This window comes from Harpegnathos saltator, unplaced genomic scaffold (assembly GCF_003227715.2).
Source record: "Harpegnathos saltator strain DR-91 unplaced genomic scaffold, Hsal_v8.6 scaffold403, whole genome shotgun sequence".
Classification (NCBI taxonomy): domain Eukaryota; kingdom Metazoa; phylum Arthropoda; class Insecta; order Hymenoptera; family Formicidae; genus Harpegnathos; species Harpegnathos saltator.
Genome location: NW_020230210.1, coordinates 880274 through 895431, shown reverse-complemented (window position 1 = coordinate 895431; position 15158 = coordinate 880274). Strand labels below are relative to the sequence as shown.

The following is a 15158-nucleotide window of genomic DNA, read 5'->3' as shown; positions in this document are numbered from 1 at the left end:
GAAGAGAGAGACGCGCGAGCGGCACGTTTTCCCACGGAATGACCTCATCTTTCGATTCGGGGCTCGCCGCCCATTGAATCGTTCTTCATCTTCGGCCACTGTCGGCGAATTACGTACGAATGCCCGAACATCACCGTAGGAATGCTCAGACGGAGAACTCGAGAGTGGCGGAATTCGATGGCTCTCGGTCTCCTTGGCGACATAATAATTCGATAGCTGGTTTGCTATATTTATTAGCACCAGGCTCACACAGCAAACCGGGGAATTCGTAGACGGTCAGTGTAGGGATTGTAGCGTTCTAGGAAAGAAACGAGCTCGTAAGAAAATTGGTAATGAGGTATTATGGTTAACTATGGAGGAAAGTCGTGCGTTGGGATTTTGCTAAGGCTCCATTCTGGCTGCGTTACTGAGAAAAAAGGAAAGGTTCCCGGTAACATTCTAGGTCACACGCGAACGTCACGAGTCGCAAAACACCGGGAAGGTAGGAAACACCGATGATGACTCGTCGTTGCTCCTGCGTGTGGCTCGAAATTTTTGCATATATTACCTGCAGATCGCCGGTTGAGATCGTGCGTTGTACACACTCTCTCTCTTTCTCTCTCTCTCTCTCTTTCCCTCATGAATATCTCGAGCGACCACGCACGAGAAGGCACGCAGAAGAAAATTACGCAACTTTTTCCTTATCGCGTCTGTTTATTAGAACGATTACATCATGAGGAAAACAAGGCGAGAAACAAAGAAACAGGTCAACATAGCCGAGGAATTATTTGTAGCGGCGAATCCACGAATGAGCAAACTTGTTCTGGATCGTTGCCATTCTCCCTTCCACCTACCGTTTAGCAGGAAGACCTTGGACGCGGAAATACGACTGAAACCTACGGCTTTACGCACGAGATCACGTGCTGGCGTAAACGACGATATAATCACGAAGTCATACTCGTTTGCGAGTGTCGACACGTTATCGTTTCCGCTTCCTGAGTATTCCGCTGCAATTATGCACGTGACAACATTGGTATAGTGTTAGAACAAAGATAGTGAACAGGCCCGGTCGCGAGCAGCAGGTGTGTGCGCGCGCTAAATCATCGAAACTTTATCGAACATCCCAGTTCTCTCTTCTTCCATGCCGGAAAGTCGCAGGAAGTTTTTCATACAAAAGAAACAAAGCAACAGAATAAAGATATCAAACTTCATCCATACCGAGACGATTACTTGAGATCAGGGGCCGCAGGGATATCCAATGAAGTGTAGATGAGGGCAAAAATATTAGAGGTACCGGAAAGTCTCTTCGTTTTCCCGTGTTCTTCACTTGGCTGCCATTTTCCAGAAATAAGTTTGATCCTAATGAAAGTTGATACACGCAATAAAGAGATGTTAATTAATCTGGGATTTAAATTAATTCTGGATTAAAATCAAGGATTCGTACTGTAACCACGGAAGGCTTTAAGGCTACGAAAAGACTTTCCTGTATCATCCTTATCATAATAATGATCACGAGACTTCATAATTCGCTATCTGGAACATCCTATTAATTGCAGTTACAACCATGTGTGCGTGTGTCTGCGTGACCTGTTCATGCCGGGAAACCACGCGGCTGTGACGTTAGTTAGTGGTCAGTACGGCTTCAACTGGTGGTATGAATCAGCTGTCTCGCACAGTTTCGCGATCAGTAGGGTCGGAGAACGCCGCGCTGATCATTCGCTCCGGACAGGCGACAGGAGACGGTGCGTGATACTCAGTGCTCTGATTTCGAATATAGTAGTATAGTAGTAACGAGTGTAAGTGAGACGTGATTAAACGAGAGTGGTGAGCACAAATCGAGGTCCTTCGTTCATTGCTTCGAGACGTTCAGGTTCCTGAGAGACACCTGGACATCGGAATAAACCTGCAATCGTCACATACACGTTCAAACTCGGAGTTGAGCGCAAAATCGTGAAGTAATTTTCGTCACCTTTCGCCATATGCGAGTTCATTTAATTTAGCATTTACTCACTTCAGTCCTCTAGACTTAATCCTAATCCTTTGTGATGTACAGACTACTTCCGATCCAGTCCAGTCATCACCTATGAACGACATGATGCGCTCCAAGATTGATGGGATGAACAACAAGGATGAAGTGTTGGATATGGACGAGATACCCGACGAGATATCGAAGCCGCTGACGTTTCCTGACAATGCACATATCGTGCCACATTTCCGATCACGCGCCGGTTCGCTGGCGGAGACTGAGTTTCCAGACGTTCCACGGATGAATATCGGTCCCGAGCTGAACAATCTGAGCGAGGTTGACGGCAAGCAACCGATCGGTTTTGACGACAGAGTCATCGACGACGAGCTGCTACCGAGACGCCCGTTCTCGCCAGCCAACATCGAGAGCCACGATTTCCTTCCCGAACCACCGCTCACGCAAGTCACACCCGACGTGAACTTGTATCAGCACAAAAAGACCGTGGCTCAAGGTATGATGGACCTAGCGCTCTTGTCCGCCAATGCGAATCAGATGCGTTACGTTCTGCAGACCGATGGCCAGCATCCGTACTTCTACCCGTCGCTCATCATGATCGGCACAAGTCTGTTTCTGCAAGTCGCCGTGGGCATCGGCCTGATATGGAACAGCCGCTATAACGTCAAACAGCACGATGAGATGTGTATGGCTAATAAGGCGAATAACTGGACGGTGATCGGTATTTTTCTTGTGACGATACTTAATGTGTTCATCTCATCGTTCGGTGTCGTGGATCAAATGACGTCGACGACGACGACGGCAGCAACGGCCGCCGCGTAGCGCAGCCTGCGTAGCACTTCTCACGACGACGCGTTGATTAATTTATTATTTAATTACGATTGATGTTTCTGATGTTAATTGTTTTTGAAACGAACGAACTTTGGGAACGTTATATATATCATTTCGTCGACGCTAACTTGGACACGCTTAAAATGTATGAAAGGTTACTTGTATGCAGCGAGTTGGTATCCAGAGTACTTCGTGCTCATCTTGCTATCTTAAAATGCCAACTTATTCCATTTTTCATTTCCAATTTCTGCATACGCGAGCGCGCGTATGTTGAATGTATGTTTGTATGTGTGTGTGTGTGTGTGTGTGTATGTGTGGGTGAATTGCGCGTACATATTTTTATAATATTTATATTATCGTACCCATGTTCAGTTAGTCATGTTCAGTTATTCATTAGTTTAGTTACTCATTCGTATTTATAACTTGTTTTTTACGATATACGATAAAAATAGCTCTTTTAATGTACTGTCGTACAAGTTCTTTTTTAAAAAAGCTGGGACGATGTAATAATAATTTTTATAAACTATAAACAAATGGTATTCGTTTCAATATTTCTTTCAACTCGGCTGCCAATTGCTTCTCGCATTCTTGTAGAGAATCCTCTTCAACAATCATAAATTTAGTTATTTCATTTAAACACTTCTGAGCTTCAGTATTATTACCCTGACTTTTTTTTAAGCGTGATGGTGGATCTATGGTGTTTTCTCGCGATTCGAACGGCAACGTTTTCCTAAACATTTCCAAATATCTGCATCGTCCTTCAATTACGTGACGCAAATATGAAGCAAAATATTCGAGTTCTCCTTTTATCATCTTGCTAGAATAGGGTTTCGTGGTGTGCTCCGGAATCACGTCGGTCTGTAACGCGAGCCGTTATCATATTATCATATAATGAAAAAAGTATATTTAGTAATGAATTAAAAATGTATCGAATGTACGCTCGTCTATCGAGCCACTTCGAATGTATGACAAGACTCAAACTGCAAAATCGAAATCGGAAATTTCTCAAAATCTTAGCTATACATGTTGCTACAATTTCTCTCTACACATTTCTCAGGTATTTACTTTCCATCTACACATGCCTCATTGCATATATATTGCTAAATGTTTGAAACTTTCGAAACTTCCGATTCCAAGTAACATTCAGAGCGACTCGAGTCTCTGTATATGACTCAACATTTTGCGAATCATTAAGATTCGAGCGCTCGACACGCCACACAAATAAGAAATTATTATTTCTTTCTCGTGATTTACCATCCAATCGAAAAACACGTGCCGTATTTCCAGCCATTTGGTATGAATCTTGAGCAGCTCTTGTGCGTCATTAAATTCCCGCAGTTTCTGCTGATCCTCGGCAGAACCTTTCCCATCCAGCAACACTATACGTTTCGTTAACGCAATCTCGCACGCTTTCAAGTCCGGAAGATATTGACACGAGGCAGATTTACTTCTAAAACGTCTCACACCCACCTCGCCTATCTGTGACGCCAATCTGCTCCATTCTCGTTTCAATTCGGAAATTTCCCGAAGATTCATGTTCACTTTGCCGTTCAAGTGCGTAATTTTGTGAAGTTCATCGGATATCGATAAAGGAGCACGGCTCTTCGTCTTTCATGATAGAGAATTGAACAAAACGAAACGATTAGAGGATATAATAAAAAGTATTAAAAAATAATTTTGCTTATTTAACACAACAGTTCATATCAGATTGTTGCACATGAGATATCGGATTCTGGGAATTTTAGTCTTATAAAGTAAACTCTCGTGAAAGAGCACGATATTCTTTTGTAAATAAATAAAGGTCACAGACGTGAAATTGATAAATGATATCGATACACATGACATGATCCCGACATCAATATTAATGTGAAACATTTAGAAACTAACTTGTAAAATATCGTCTAAACTGTCGAGCCGAGCAGTGCTGGTGAGTTTCATTCGTTGAATCAAAGTCAAGACATCCTCAGTCGCCAATAGCCAAGCTAAGGCTATGAGTAAGACTCTATTTCCTCCATTGTCTTGCGGAACATAAAATTCGAACGCTGGGTAGCGCAAAATTGCAAATCTCAATAAGATGCTAACATGGCAATCTATAAATAGAATGAACAACATGTAAGATAAATTGGCAGTTTGCAGATACGGCGAAATCTCGCCGTTATAACATAATCAGCACGCTCGTTGCGCACATGACCACGCTGAGATCTTTATTCAGTCCGTGGTGTTTTGGGCTATTCAATGTAATATTATCGCAAAGCGAATAAAATAACCGCTTGGCACGGTGCGTATTAAATTCAAAAAATTTAAGCGCACAAAACTGACGCACACGTTCGCATTATTTCAAAATCAATGAGAAACATCCTTCAAATGTCGTTTTTAAATCATATTACAAGAAAGAAAAAGAAAAGGGACGTTTAAGAAAAATATGGAGAAACTGACTTTTATATCATAGGATGCTGCATCACACATACCCAATCAGAAAAGAAATATTTAAAAAATGTTTTTAGAACGTTAAAAATAATTTTAAACAAGTTATTAATGTAAAATAAATATTAAATAAACATTAATTAAACGTTAAATAAATATTTCTTCTTAATCATTATTTTAAATGAAGAATTAATGTAAAATATATATATTAAACGAACCTTAAATAATTATTTTTGGTATAATGAATGGAAAAAATGTGAAAAAATGTAAACTAAATCTTCAAAAAACGTTAAAAAAATATTCTATTAATTGGGTAGCTGTAACGTAGCTTACACGAACTTCTTGCAGAATTATCCCAGCAAACATAATATTACATAACTGTTATATAACACATGTGTTATATTGTTATATTGTTGAGTAGGAAATTGCAACTAACATGCACGTTACATGTAATATTATGTTCGCTGAGATTGGAGATACCGGACTGCCATTTTCCAAGAGTAAATTTGATCTTAATGAAAGTCGATATACACAATAAAGAGATGTTGTTAACTGACCTGGTATTGAAATTAATTCTGTATTAAAATTGAGAACCTGTAGTATAACCACGGGAACTGAAGACTTTAAGATACGAAAGGACCTTGCAACACCCGTAATAGATCGTAAATAAGAGGAGGATCGCAATTAATCGTTTTATCGTTGCGCGAATGCTTATCACCGCGCGACTTCACGTCGGAACGCGGAACGGAAGTGAATCCAGACAAACCATTTGTAACATCGTGATATCCTCTCAGTCTTGCAGCGTAATCACTCAAAATCGACAATGTATCCCACAGCTTGCATTTCTAATCAAAAAAGAGAGAAACTCACACTTACATGTAACCGACAGATTTGTCAAGTGCATCACGGGAAACTGCCGATTCAAATATGATACTTACAACCTCGTGATCCACATTGTCGTGGTAGGCTGATATAAGATCATCAGGTTCGATTTTGACGTGGATCAACGACTGAATACATTGACACAACAACTGCAACGCTTCTGCTACAGTATCGGGCATACTTAAAAGTTGTTCTCACTTCGTCCACGAATTTATCTGTCTTCTCAAGGACCCAGGTAAGAACAGAAAATCATCATGATGAATACCAAAATGACATCAAAATGATGAGGAAAACTCTTTTTCTCATCACGATTCGGTCATTTTGATGTCATCATGATTTTTTGTTCTACTTGGGAAACAGTGAAACGCGTTCTTTCGGATAAAACGACAAAGCGATGAATATATGCGCCGCAGAGATGCAAAGGGAAAGATCAATTTTGTAAACCAAATCACCATAATGCGTATATCTTTCCCGCGTACATACACCACGCACACATACATGACTTTGTATACACAAAACAATTGAAGCCTCGCCTCTCTACGAAAAATAGATAAAATTCAACATACTGTAACTTTCACCGGAATAATATAGTAAAAAGACGGTTCAGGAAATGTTATGGAGTCTGAGGTCTCTAGTTTTCAGAAACGTTCTCGACAAAATCAACCCCGCTTATTTCTTGCTGTAGCCACACACCAAGTAAATCAAGAAATTTCGGGGTGATAGGTCAGCGATCAGCTGCTAGATCGCTCGATAGCGACATCTAACATGGCTTCGCTGGAACCGTTTCATCAGTGAAAGAAATGTCGGTTAAAAATGGTTGGAGTTTTGGCTGAAACGGTTTTAATCTTGGTTAGATCTGATGGGGCCGGTAAAACCGGTGAGTCTCAAGTCTCAAGTCTATCTGAGACTATCTAAATCTGAATTGCAAATGCAAATTAATAATGTTCGGAAAAAAGAATATTCATCAAAGGAAAGAATATTATCAAACTGGCTGACACTATTGTGGACGCTTCAGTGGAAACGCAGTTACAGTCGACGATTTTACGATACACTCCATAATCTCATAAACGTCTTGGAAATATCTTTATATTTTCTATTTACTATTCTCTGGAATGTCTCACACACACACACACACACACACATCTTGTCGCGCAACAATTTATGTGAGAATAAATGTCCAGGAAGGCACTGGCGGAAAAGCCAGAGAGAAGTTCCTCACGACTCGCTTCAGCGTTGCGTTCTTACAATGATGAACAATAATGATACAGGGACCGCATATATATATCTTCGTTCTCTTGAATCAACCGAATTCGGCACGCTGCTGCGTTTCAATGCGCACTCTCCTCCGCTCTCGCTTTACACCTCTCCCGCCGCAAGAGAGAAGGAGGGAGAGAGAGAGAGAGAGAGAGAGAGAGAGAGAGAGAAAGAAAGAAGGAGAGAACGAGTGCGTGTGCGCGCACGGTCTGCGATTAAAAGCGTTCCAATCGCATTTATGGGAAATTGAGTATCCAGGCTCGTTTACCTCGCTTCTTCCACCTCCGACTCCGCCGCCGCCACCGCCGCCGCCTCCGCAGCACGTCGCGGTTTACCGCTTGCTTCTTACCGCCCCGCCTGCCGTCCTAGACCGGAAGATCCTCTCGCTCTCTCGCTCTTTCGCTCGTCCGCCTCTTCTTCCACCCGGAGAGTCCGCCTGGCCGCTTCGTTGTGGCCGCTGGAACGCAGATATAGAGCCACTCTCCGACTTGCAGACACCAGTCCGAGGAACGAGTGTGGGAGTGCAGGTCATCGTTGTCGACAGTCGACGGGTCTCGCGGAAGCTTAAGAAAATAAGCGGCTCCTCCTCTTCATCGAGATGACACCGGACGCTCGTCGTTTGAAATGGAAAATAGCGTGCCTGGCGTTAGTTCTGGTGAGAGCCATGTCTTCCCTCATTTCTCCATGATCCGGCCTGTGAATTCTCACGAGTGTGAGGCACACTGAGAATCTCAGCACGGGTACCGTCCCCAGTCAGAACCATAACGTTTGATTCAACGTTGATTGGACGTTGAAATGATCGATAAACCGTTGAATCAACGTTACCTTAAGCCTCATCGACGTCGAATCGGTCGAATCAACATTGTGCTTTTGACTGGGAGATCGAGGGGCCACTCATTTCGGTTGTACTCTCTTGCGCGTTCGAAACACTCGAGATGAACGAGCGGTTGTTGATGAACAAGTTGGCTGCGCGAGAGTGCGGAGGAGCGATCGAGTGTAGAAAGTGCAAGCAAGCGGCTCTTGCGACACTCGAGTGCGAATGTATAAACACGACTTATAACGATGTATAACGTGTGGGCTTTCGAAATTCTCTTGTTTTTATCGTGTATGTGTATGTGCGACCCTTAATCTTCGATTAAGGCGCTGGCTCGCTTTGGCGGCTATGATACATGCGCGAGTAAAAGGCCGAGACCTTTAACCCGCTAACAGCTAAATATCACGACGAGAGTGCGTATTATCACGTGAGGCAGCAATCTGAATATATATAATGCTGAGAGCGTGACAGACACACTCGTAGTGAACGAAGCGTTAATTGAGCGCGCGTAAACAACGCGGCGGTGAGTCGCGCGTTTCGCGAGTTAAAATGAAACGTGTCTAACGACTATCCGGGTCGGAAGCGTAACGTTGACTCGACGCTGAAATGGTCGATGAAACACGTTGATTAATTCGACCATCATCGACGTCGAATCAACGTTGTGGTGCCACTGACTGGGTGTTAGCCTTTTTACATTCCGTTTCGGTCCCGAGGAGAATCCTCCCCTCGCACACGTGTGTCCATTTCCTTTGGGATATGATGACACTGACGTTAATTTATGACAATCTGACTCGGTAATATTCACAGTCTACGTTTACACGAGCAGCGTAAAATACTGATTAATAATTGTCGATGCAGCATTGCCGTTATATATATATATATATATATATATATATATGGCACAAATTATGCTACATCGTATTACGTGACATGTGGCACTATTTACAACGTCGCGAACGGCCGAGTCGGTTTCACGCCGAGACGGTCGCTCAAGGCGCAGACTGCAGTATTTGTAAGTCAGTTTATCATTACATCGGTTTTACGTTACTATGTAAACGTAATTACTCTTTCTTGCACTTGTTTCCATCTTAGCTTCCACGTGGAATCCTAATCAGAGAAAAAATATTAAAAAAATGTTTTAAAAATATTAACAAAACATTTAAAAAAAACATTTCTAAAACGTTAAGAATAATTCTAAGCAAGTTTTATTAATGCAAAATAAATATTAATATTATTACTAATAAATATTAATACTAAATAAATATTAAGTAAACACTAAGTAAACATTAAACAAGTATCTCTTCTTAATCATTATGATAATAAAATGAAGAATCAATTAAAATAAAATTAAATATAAACGTTAAGTAAGCGTGAAATAAATATTTTTGGTATGGTGGAATGAATGGAAGAAATGTGAAAAAAAATATAAAATAAATATTTGAAAAAAATATTTATATAATAATTGAAAAATAAATATAAATATATGTAAATATTTAAATAATATTTAAAAAATAAAAATATGTCTGCCGATCGGGATCCCCGTCCGCTCCCAACGTCACACGTTCTTCTCCTCAATGATATATCATGTTGACAATCGAGGAGAAGGTTGGCGCGAGAAACGGTGTTTCGGAAGTAAGGACACGCGCGACGACACACGCGGAGTGTTGTGCGAGCAATCGTGTAATTACGACCGAAGCGGCGGCGATGGTGGGAATACCTGGAAATCGTGGACACGCGTAATATTTCGCGATTCGCTTCGTTGGTACGAGGAAGCGATGTACGATCAAAATTCAACGGACTCACCAGCGGGGGAGTTACCCGCACTGCGCGTAAGCGCGCGCACGTTATACCTTCAAATCATACCGTCGATGTATCATCACGATGGATTTCCAAAACGCAAAGATGACGAAGAAATGTCGTTACACGTGTACGCACATGCGCCCCAAGTATCGTCTTGCGTTCTGCCAGTCCCGTGTTTGCAGCGGGAATGAGATCAAATCAACCAAGTCGAATCGATGTTACGATTCTGACTGGGAAGTGTATTTACTTAAGTCATTAACCCTTTCACTGCTGTGAATTAACTTCCCTTGAGAAAATTATTAAAATATTTGGTAGTCCTACGTTTTTTGGGCCGCTGATTACGAATCTAAAGTCAGATTTGCAAAATTCAAAATGACGGACTCAATATCAGCGATCATGATGTACAAAATTAATGAAAATTCCAATTATTATTAAATAATGACCAGGTCGTAATGAGAACATATGATTCTAGACGATGGAACTCGATCGAGCTGGAAAAAATTTATCTGAGAAAATGTTCAATACTGCGTATTTATGCTTACTAGAGATTAAACATTCATTTTTGAATAAATTAATATTGATAGTATGGATAAGATGGAGACGACAGAACGAAAAAAACTAGGAAAATAGAGCTAAAAAATGCAAAAAAAAATCTAACCTGCAAAAAAGTACTGAAAAAAAATATATGTTTTTGTAGTACATCAGAAAAATATTTGGTGAAAATTCCAGACCTCTACATTCAATATTCTCCGAGGAATCGATTTTTCCCCCCCAAAAGAAGCATTTCTTTTCAACTTTGATTTGTTATAAATAATCACAAATGAATAATTGGGTATAAAAGCCTATTGGAGTATGTGTGCTGAACAACTATTCAGTTATCTGGAAAACTCAAATCCCCGATTAGTTCTTCAAAATTGTGTGATTCACAACGCAAAATTGAATCAAGAAAAGGTGGGAAGTGTACTTCCCACTGACAGTGAAAGGGTTAAATAACGTTCACTTGCACGCTTACCGCTGATCAAAGGATTTCCATAGAGCCGCCGGCGGATGCGCATGAAAATGCAGAAAAATAATCGCATATCTCTCGTATCACACTGCCGCTCAACATGCGCTCGATCTCGCTCTCGCATAATAACGACAGCAATTACCTGCGAGACAACGCGTAACATACCGCTTTTCCATATCGATGCGTGTTCCGCGTCGCTCTTGAGATTTTCTGGGAAAGCGACTTATTTTTAGAGCAGGAAAATCAGCCGACCGTTTCCACCGCTCGTTTAATCCGCAGGTCTGTCAGACGACACAGCAGATCGAGGGACATCCTCGTGCTAGCCAAGTAACAAAGAGACCACCGATGAAACGAGACGTCTCAAGGCAAATTACAATTAGCACCATGACGGACAGGACTTCTGATCGTTTTCTGACATCCCCGAGACCGGAGCAGACGTCCTCAAGAGAGTCCTGGGAAAGTCAAGAGAGTATGTTGCCGTCTCTTTTTTTTTTTTCTGTACAATTATCCACGAAACAGGATGTTATTCATGCGGCTGGTGCAACAGCCGGCTATCTCGGTTTGCAATTAAACCGGTTCTAAATTCCAATCTGTAATCTCTCGACTTTTGTTGCTCCGGTTCCGCTGGGTCGAATCTTTATCTCCGATATATGTGAACTCAATGTAATTTCAGTTTTTACTGCGCAGTGACTTCATAGTATTATCGAGTTATCCTCGCTAATACACGCAATGCAACCTTCAGTTTTCCGAATAAGCAGTCCGATATGTATCGCTGAATAAGCAGTCCGATATGTATCGCCGTAAAATCGGCTCGGATCCAGCGACCACATCTTGCGGATTACTCGTTGAAGATCGTGACTCGTTACGATTGAGAAGAATGGTTAATTGTGTCGCAAAAATGCGTGCTGTATACGCTCGGGGATGAACTAAATTACATTGAGATAACGGGCGGGGTATTGCGACTCGCGAACGATAAGAATAAATGAGCACTTCAAGCACGAGATCGTAGATTGAAAAATTTAAAGCCTGACTAATCTTTCAATCGTCACTTGCATTACCAAATGGTGGCTTATCTTTTAAACCTGTGACAAGTCATACATTGAAGATTGAGACTGAGATTGCATTATAATCGAATTACAATGTTCAATCACACTGTGAATAGGCTACACGTGAGAGAATGAAATTACATTACGGCGTACAAATGTAAGTATAGTCGAGATTAGAATTCGATCGATTACGATACGAAGAAAGCAAAGATCGAGGTCGAAAATTAAAAGTTTGAGTTCACGTCTACGAACGTTGCAGCAACTTTCAGTCGCGAGTTCAGATATATTTAGAATAACTTTTTCCTCGGTGCAAATATCGGAGCTATATTTGCGATGGAATGCCGCAAATCGTTAGTTCATTGTATATATAATTATGTATATTATTAATTAACAATAGAGCGTGATATATTTATAACAGCTGGAGAACTTATCATCATTCGCAGTGCAACATGCCTCGCGTCAACGTATTTGTTCAATTGATATATGTGCAAGTGTAGGAAACTTGTAGGAACTTCACGGAGCAAAGACCTCTACTCAAAGAAGTCGCTGATTTTCACTTGCAGCAGTATCGCTGAAGTATTCATTTTCTTCCTTCAGGGTCAACCGTTAGACACCAGGTGGACACCAGGTTGAACACGATGGACTCGTTGGACGGAAAAATCGTCTTCCCATCAGATGATGGCGTCCCGACGAGCAAAGGCAATATAGCGAAACCACCGGCCTGCCACGGCAGTACTTTCTGCGAGAATGTTAGACAGTATCCCAAGGACTTGGTGGACATGGCGATCCAGCACAACAGTAGCCTCAAGTTACTGACGAGCATCGATGTGATTAATTCGATTAATTTTATCTTTTCTTTCGCGGGAAACTAAGATTGCAACTGGCGTAGAAGACGTACTACTCGCATCAGTTGTCACGCTTTTATTGAGAACTAAAAAAGAAACGGACGTTTTTAGCCTCAGAATTTAGAGAACTATTATCGAAGAATCGAAAGTGCAAAAAATTTGAATGCAAAAAATGCGAAAAGTTTACCCTCTCGATAGAGATCGTAAATAATTCTGCAGTAGTTCCCTTGAGAACTCGGTGAAGATGATGCCAATTGCGATATTCCTTTACGGGAACTTAGATTTGGATTTGACTTAGTTTCTCAGTGGACACCATCGCGTCTTTTCAGGTGGCTGATATAGAACAGAGAATACATTCGCCGGACGAAGTGTCGCTTTGTGTCTCCAATGTAAGTGATCGCACGTTACTTTATAGTGAGATATACAGACAGGATGGCAGGAGAAAAAGTCGATGAATTTACGGAGACGGTTTATTCTCCCCACGTCCCCCTAAATTTCTCAACTCTTCTTCTACGTAGATCAACCTGCATTACACATAAGTGTATCGGAATATCACACTAATATGGCGAACGTGCTCTTGATCGTAGGAGAAGGTGGTTTTCCCGCAGTCCGCGGAGAACACTCGCAATGAATGGTTGTTTGTCGTGAATCAGGATAACTTCAAGCAAGGTGTACGCGTCGAGCTTTGCAGGTAGATACGCGATGTAGTTAAAAAAAAAAAAAAAATTTGAAATCGCATCTACAACGAGAGAGTTCTCCATTTCGCAGCGGTGAGGATCAGAAGTGCAGTGTATTCGACGGCCTTGTCGATCACTACCAGACCATGTGCAAGCAGAAATACATCTCTCGCGAACTAGTAGCATTAGGAGCCAACGGCAAAGTCGTTACGGATACATTTCGTTTCCCGGCGAGCTGCTGCTGCCACATAAAGTACACCGGTACTTCGAAGTCAACGAGATAAGCAGGCTGCCGGAAAGATGGAAAGTTAGTATACAAAAGAATAACGCGATACGTTTGTAAGTACAGGATATGTAAAAATCGAGCGGATGTAACGTCGCGTTATCGTTGCGTTATCCTCGGACGATCTTGCGATTTTCACGTTCGGTAGAGATCACATTCGAGAAGAAAAAAGAAGAAACTATGTTCATCTTGATTTTGAAATTCGATTATACGTACTCGACCGTCTTTATTAATTAGTATGATTGCATATAGCAAGCAGGTCTAACCGCAGCAACGGAGATTTCGCAACTCTCTTACCCGAGAGAACGATTCCGTCCGTTGCGACATGTATCTCCTTTCGAACTCTTTGATCCTTTCCACCTAAAAACAGAAAAGAAAGAAAAGAATCGCGGTCTTGAGCAAAAAAAGAGAAAAAAAAATAAACACAAGCTACTGTCGAAGTCAATTTTGCACATTATTCCTCTGTGTCTCCTCCGAACGAGAAGCATCCAACTTATTCCTGGAACATAATCTTGTCTTTCTACTTGCCTCGTAGGAATCTACAGGGGACTTTTGGTGATTCTCAACGTGCAATATCCTGTGCAGCTTTGAATGCGCGACGTGGTCTCTACGAAGTCACATGTCCGGTGTTAACATAGTCAAGAGAGAGAGACAGAGAGAGAGAGAGAGAGAAAGAGAGAGAGAGAAAGCCGGCGAACTTCCGCTCGATCAGTTTCTTTCTTTCATTTTTTCCGTACTACGAAGGAAAACAATGTATTATGACAAATAGAAAATCACTAAGTGTAAGTAAGAAGATTCTTGCGTGTCTGCTTGCAATGATCTTTAACAAAGTACGACGATTGATAGCAAGTAAGTCGCGTTGCGTATCACACACGAGTTCTCATGTGTGCTTTCGCTTCTCGGGAATAATAATCAGCGACGTTATAATTCATACGACTGCAATTAACGGAGACAAGCGATCGTGTGCATATCTCTGCAAAGAGACACAGTTATTTCTGGCTTTTTCCTCTCGATAAATAATAGAAGCGCATTCTCCACGGTATTCTTCTTCTAACAGACGCGATCGAGTTTCGATAATAGGATAAAAAACTTGTACAAAATTATTATTACTATTATTATTATGTGATATTATGTGATACGATTATATGTATATACATGCGCATACATACGCACACGCATGTACATATGTATGCGCATTTATATTTGTATGTCTTAGGAATTACATTAACGTTGTATTTTCTCTTACGTATCAAGTATAGAATAAAGAAAGTGAGCTGTTCTTCTCCTGTGTGTACGTATGCCGTGATTTGTCCGCGCGTCAGCATCCGGTTAGCCA

The 15158-nt window shown here is 41.4% G+C and overlaps 3 protein-coding genes across 5 annotated transcripts; 2 read left to right on the top strand and 1 right to left on the bottom strand.

Annotated features, from left to right (window-relative positions):
• The first annotated feature begins 1655 nt into the window (after nucleotides 1-1655).
• Nucleotides 1656-3094, top strand: LOC105189318 (ninjurin-1). 2 transcript variants are annotated; one of them, XM_011151345.3, is made up of 3 exons: nucleotides 1658-1934; nucleotides 2033-2456; nucleotides 2516-2673. In XM_011151345.3, exons 2-3 carry the CDS (start codon nucleotides 2063-2065, stop codon nucleotides 2620-2622), a joined length of 501 nt encoding a protein of 166 aa, XP_011149647.1. In that variant the 5' UTR covers nucleotides 1658-1934; nucleotides 2033-2062; the 3' UTR covers nucleotides 2623-2673. The 2 variants fall into 2 exon arrangements, with proteins under 2 accessions (XP_011149645.1, XP_011149647.1); XM_011151343.3 differs by having other exon boundaries at nucleotides 1656-1934; nucleotides 2033-3094.
• A 135-nt stretch (nucleotides 3095-3229) lies between these two features.
• On the bottom strand, nucleotides 3230-7158 carry LOC105189316 (uncharacterized). 2 transcript variants are annotated; one of them, XM_011151337.3, is made up of 6 exons: nucleotides 6664-7158; nucleotides 6154-6319; nucleotides 5982-6060; nucleotides 4679-4881; nucleotides 4046-4399; nucleotides 3230-3649 (listed from the first exon to the last, which is right to left on the bottom strand). In XM_011151337.3, exons 2-6 carry the CDS (start codon nucleotides 6274-6276, stop codon nucleotides 3308-3310), a joined length of 1101 nt encoding a protein of 366 aa, XP_011149639.1. In that variant the 5' UTR covers nucleotides 6277-6319; nucleotides 6664-7158; the 3' UTR covers nucleotides 3230-3307. The 2 variants fall into 2 exon arrangements, with proteins under 2 accessions (XP_011149639.1, XP_011149638.1); XM_011151336.3 differs by having other exon boundaries at nucleotides 6154-6316; nucleotides 6664-7157.
• Nucleotides 7159-7644: 486 nt separating this feature from the next.
• LOC105189319 (Spaetzle domain-containing protein) lies at nucleotides 7645-15101 on the top strand. The gene is made up of 7 exons (XM_011151346.3): nucleotides 7645-8006; nucleotides 11251-11440; nucleotides 12615-12844; nucleotides 13192-13251; nucleotides 13450-13553; nucleotides 13631-13846; nucleotides 14358-15101. The coding sequence occupies exons 1-6, from the start codon at nucleotides 7950-7952 to the stop codon at nucleotides 13821-13823; spliced, it is 834 nt and encodes a 277-aa protein (XP_011149648.1). The 5' UTR covers nucleotides 7645-7949; the 3' UTR covers nucleotides 13824-13846; nucleotides 14358-15101.
• The last annotated feature ends 57 nt before the right edge of the window (nucleotides 15102-15158 follow it).

Bases quoted from the DNA above. Each gene is read 5' to 3' on its own strand.
- LOC105189318 (XM_011151343.3), top strand. From the start codon at position 2,063: ATGAACGACATGATGCGCTCCAAGATTGATGGGATGAACAACAAGGAT.
- LOC105189316 (XM_011151337.3), bottom strand. From the start codon at position 6,276: ATGCCCGATACTGTAGCAGAAGCGTTGCAGTTGTTGTGTCAATGTATT. The intron at 6,061-6,153 runs GTAAGTATCATA...TTTTTTGATTAG, and splicing joins ACAATGTGGATCACGAGGTT to AAATGCAAGCTGTGGGATAC. The intron at 3,650-4,045 runs GTAAATCACGAG...CTCGCGTTACAG, and splicing joins ACGTGTTTTTCGATTGGATG to ACCGACGTGATTCCGGAGCA.
- LOC105189319 (XM_011151346.3), top strand. From the start codon at position 7,950: ATGACACCGGACGCTCGTCGTTTGAAATGGAAAATAGCGTGCCTGGCG. The intron at 11,441-12,614 runs GTATGTTGCCGT...TTCTTCCTTCAG, and splicing joins GTCCTGGGAAAGTCAAGAGA to GGTCAACCGTTAGACACCAG. The intron at 13,554-13,630 runs GTAGATACGCGA...TCCATTTCGCAG, and splicing joins GTACGCGTCGAGCTTTGCAG to CGGTGAGGATCAGAAGTGCA.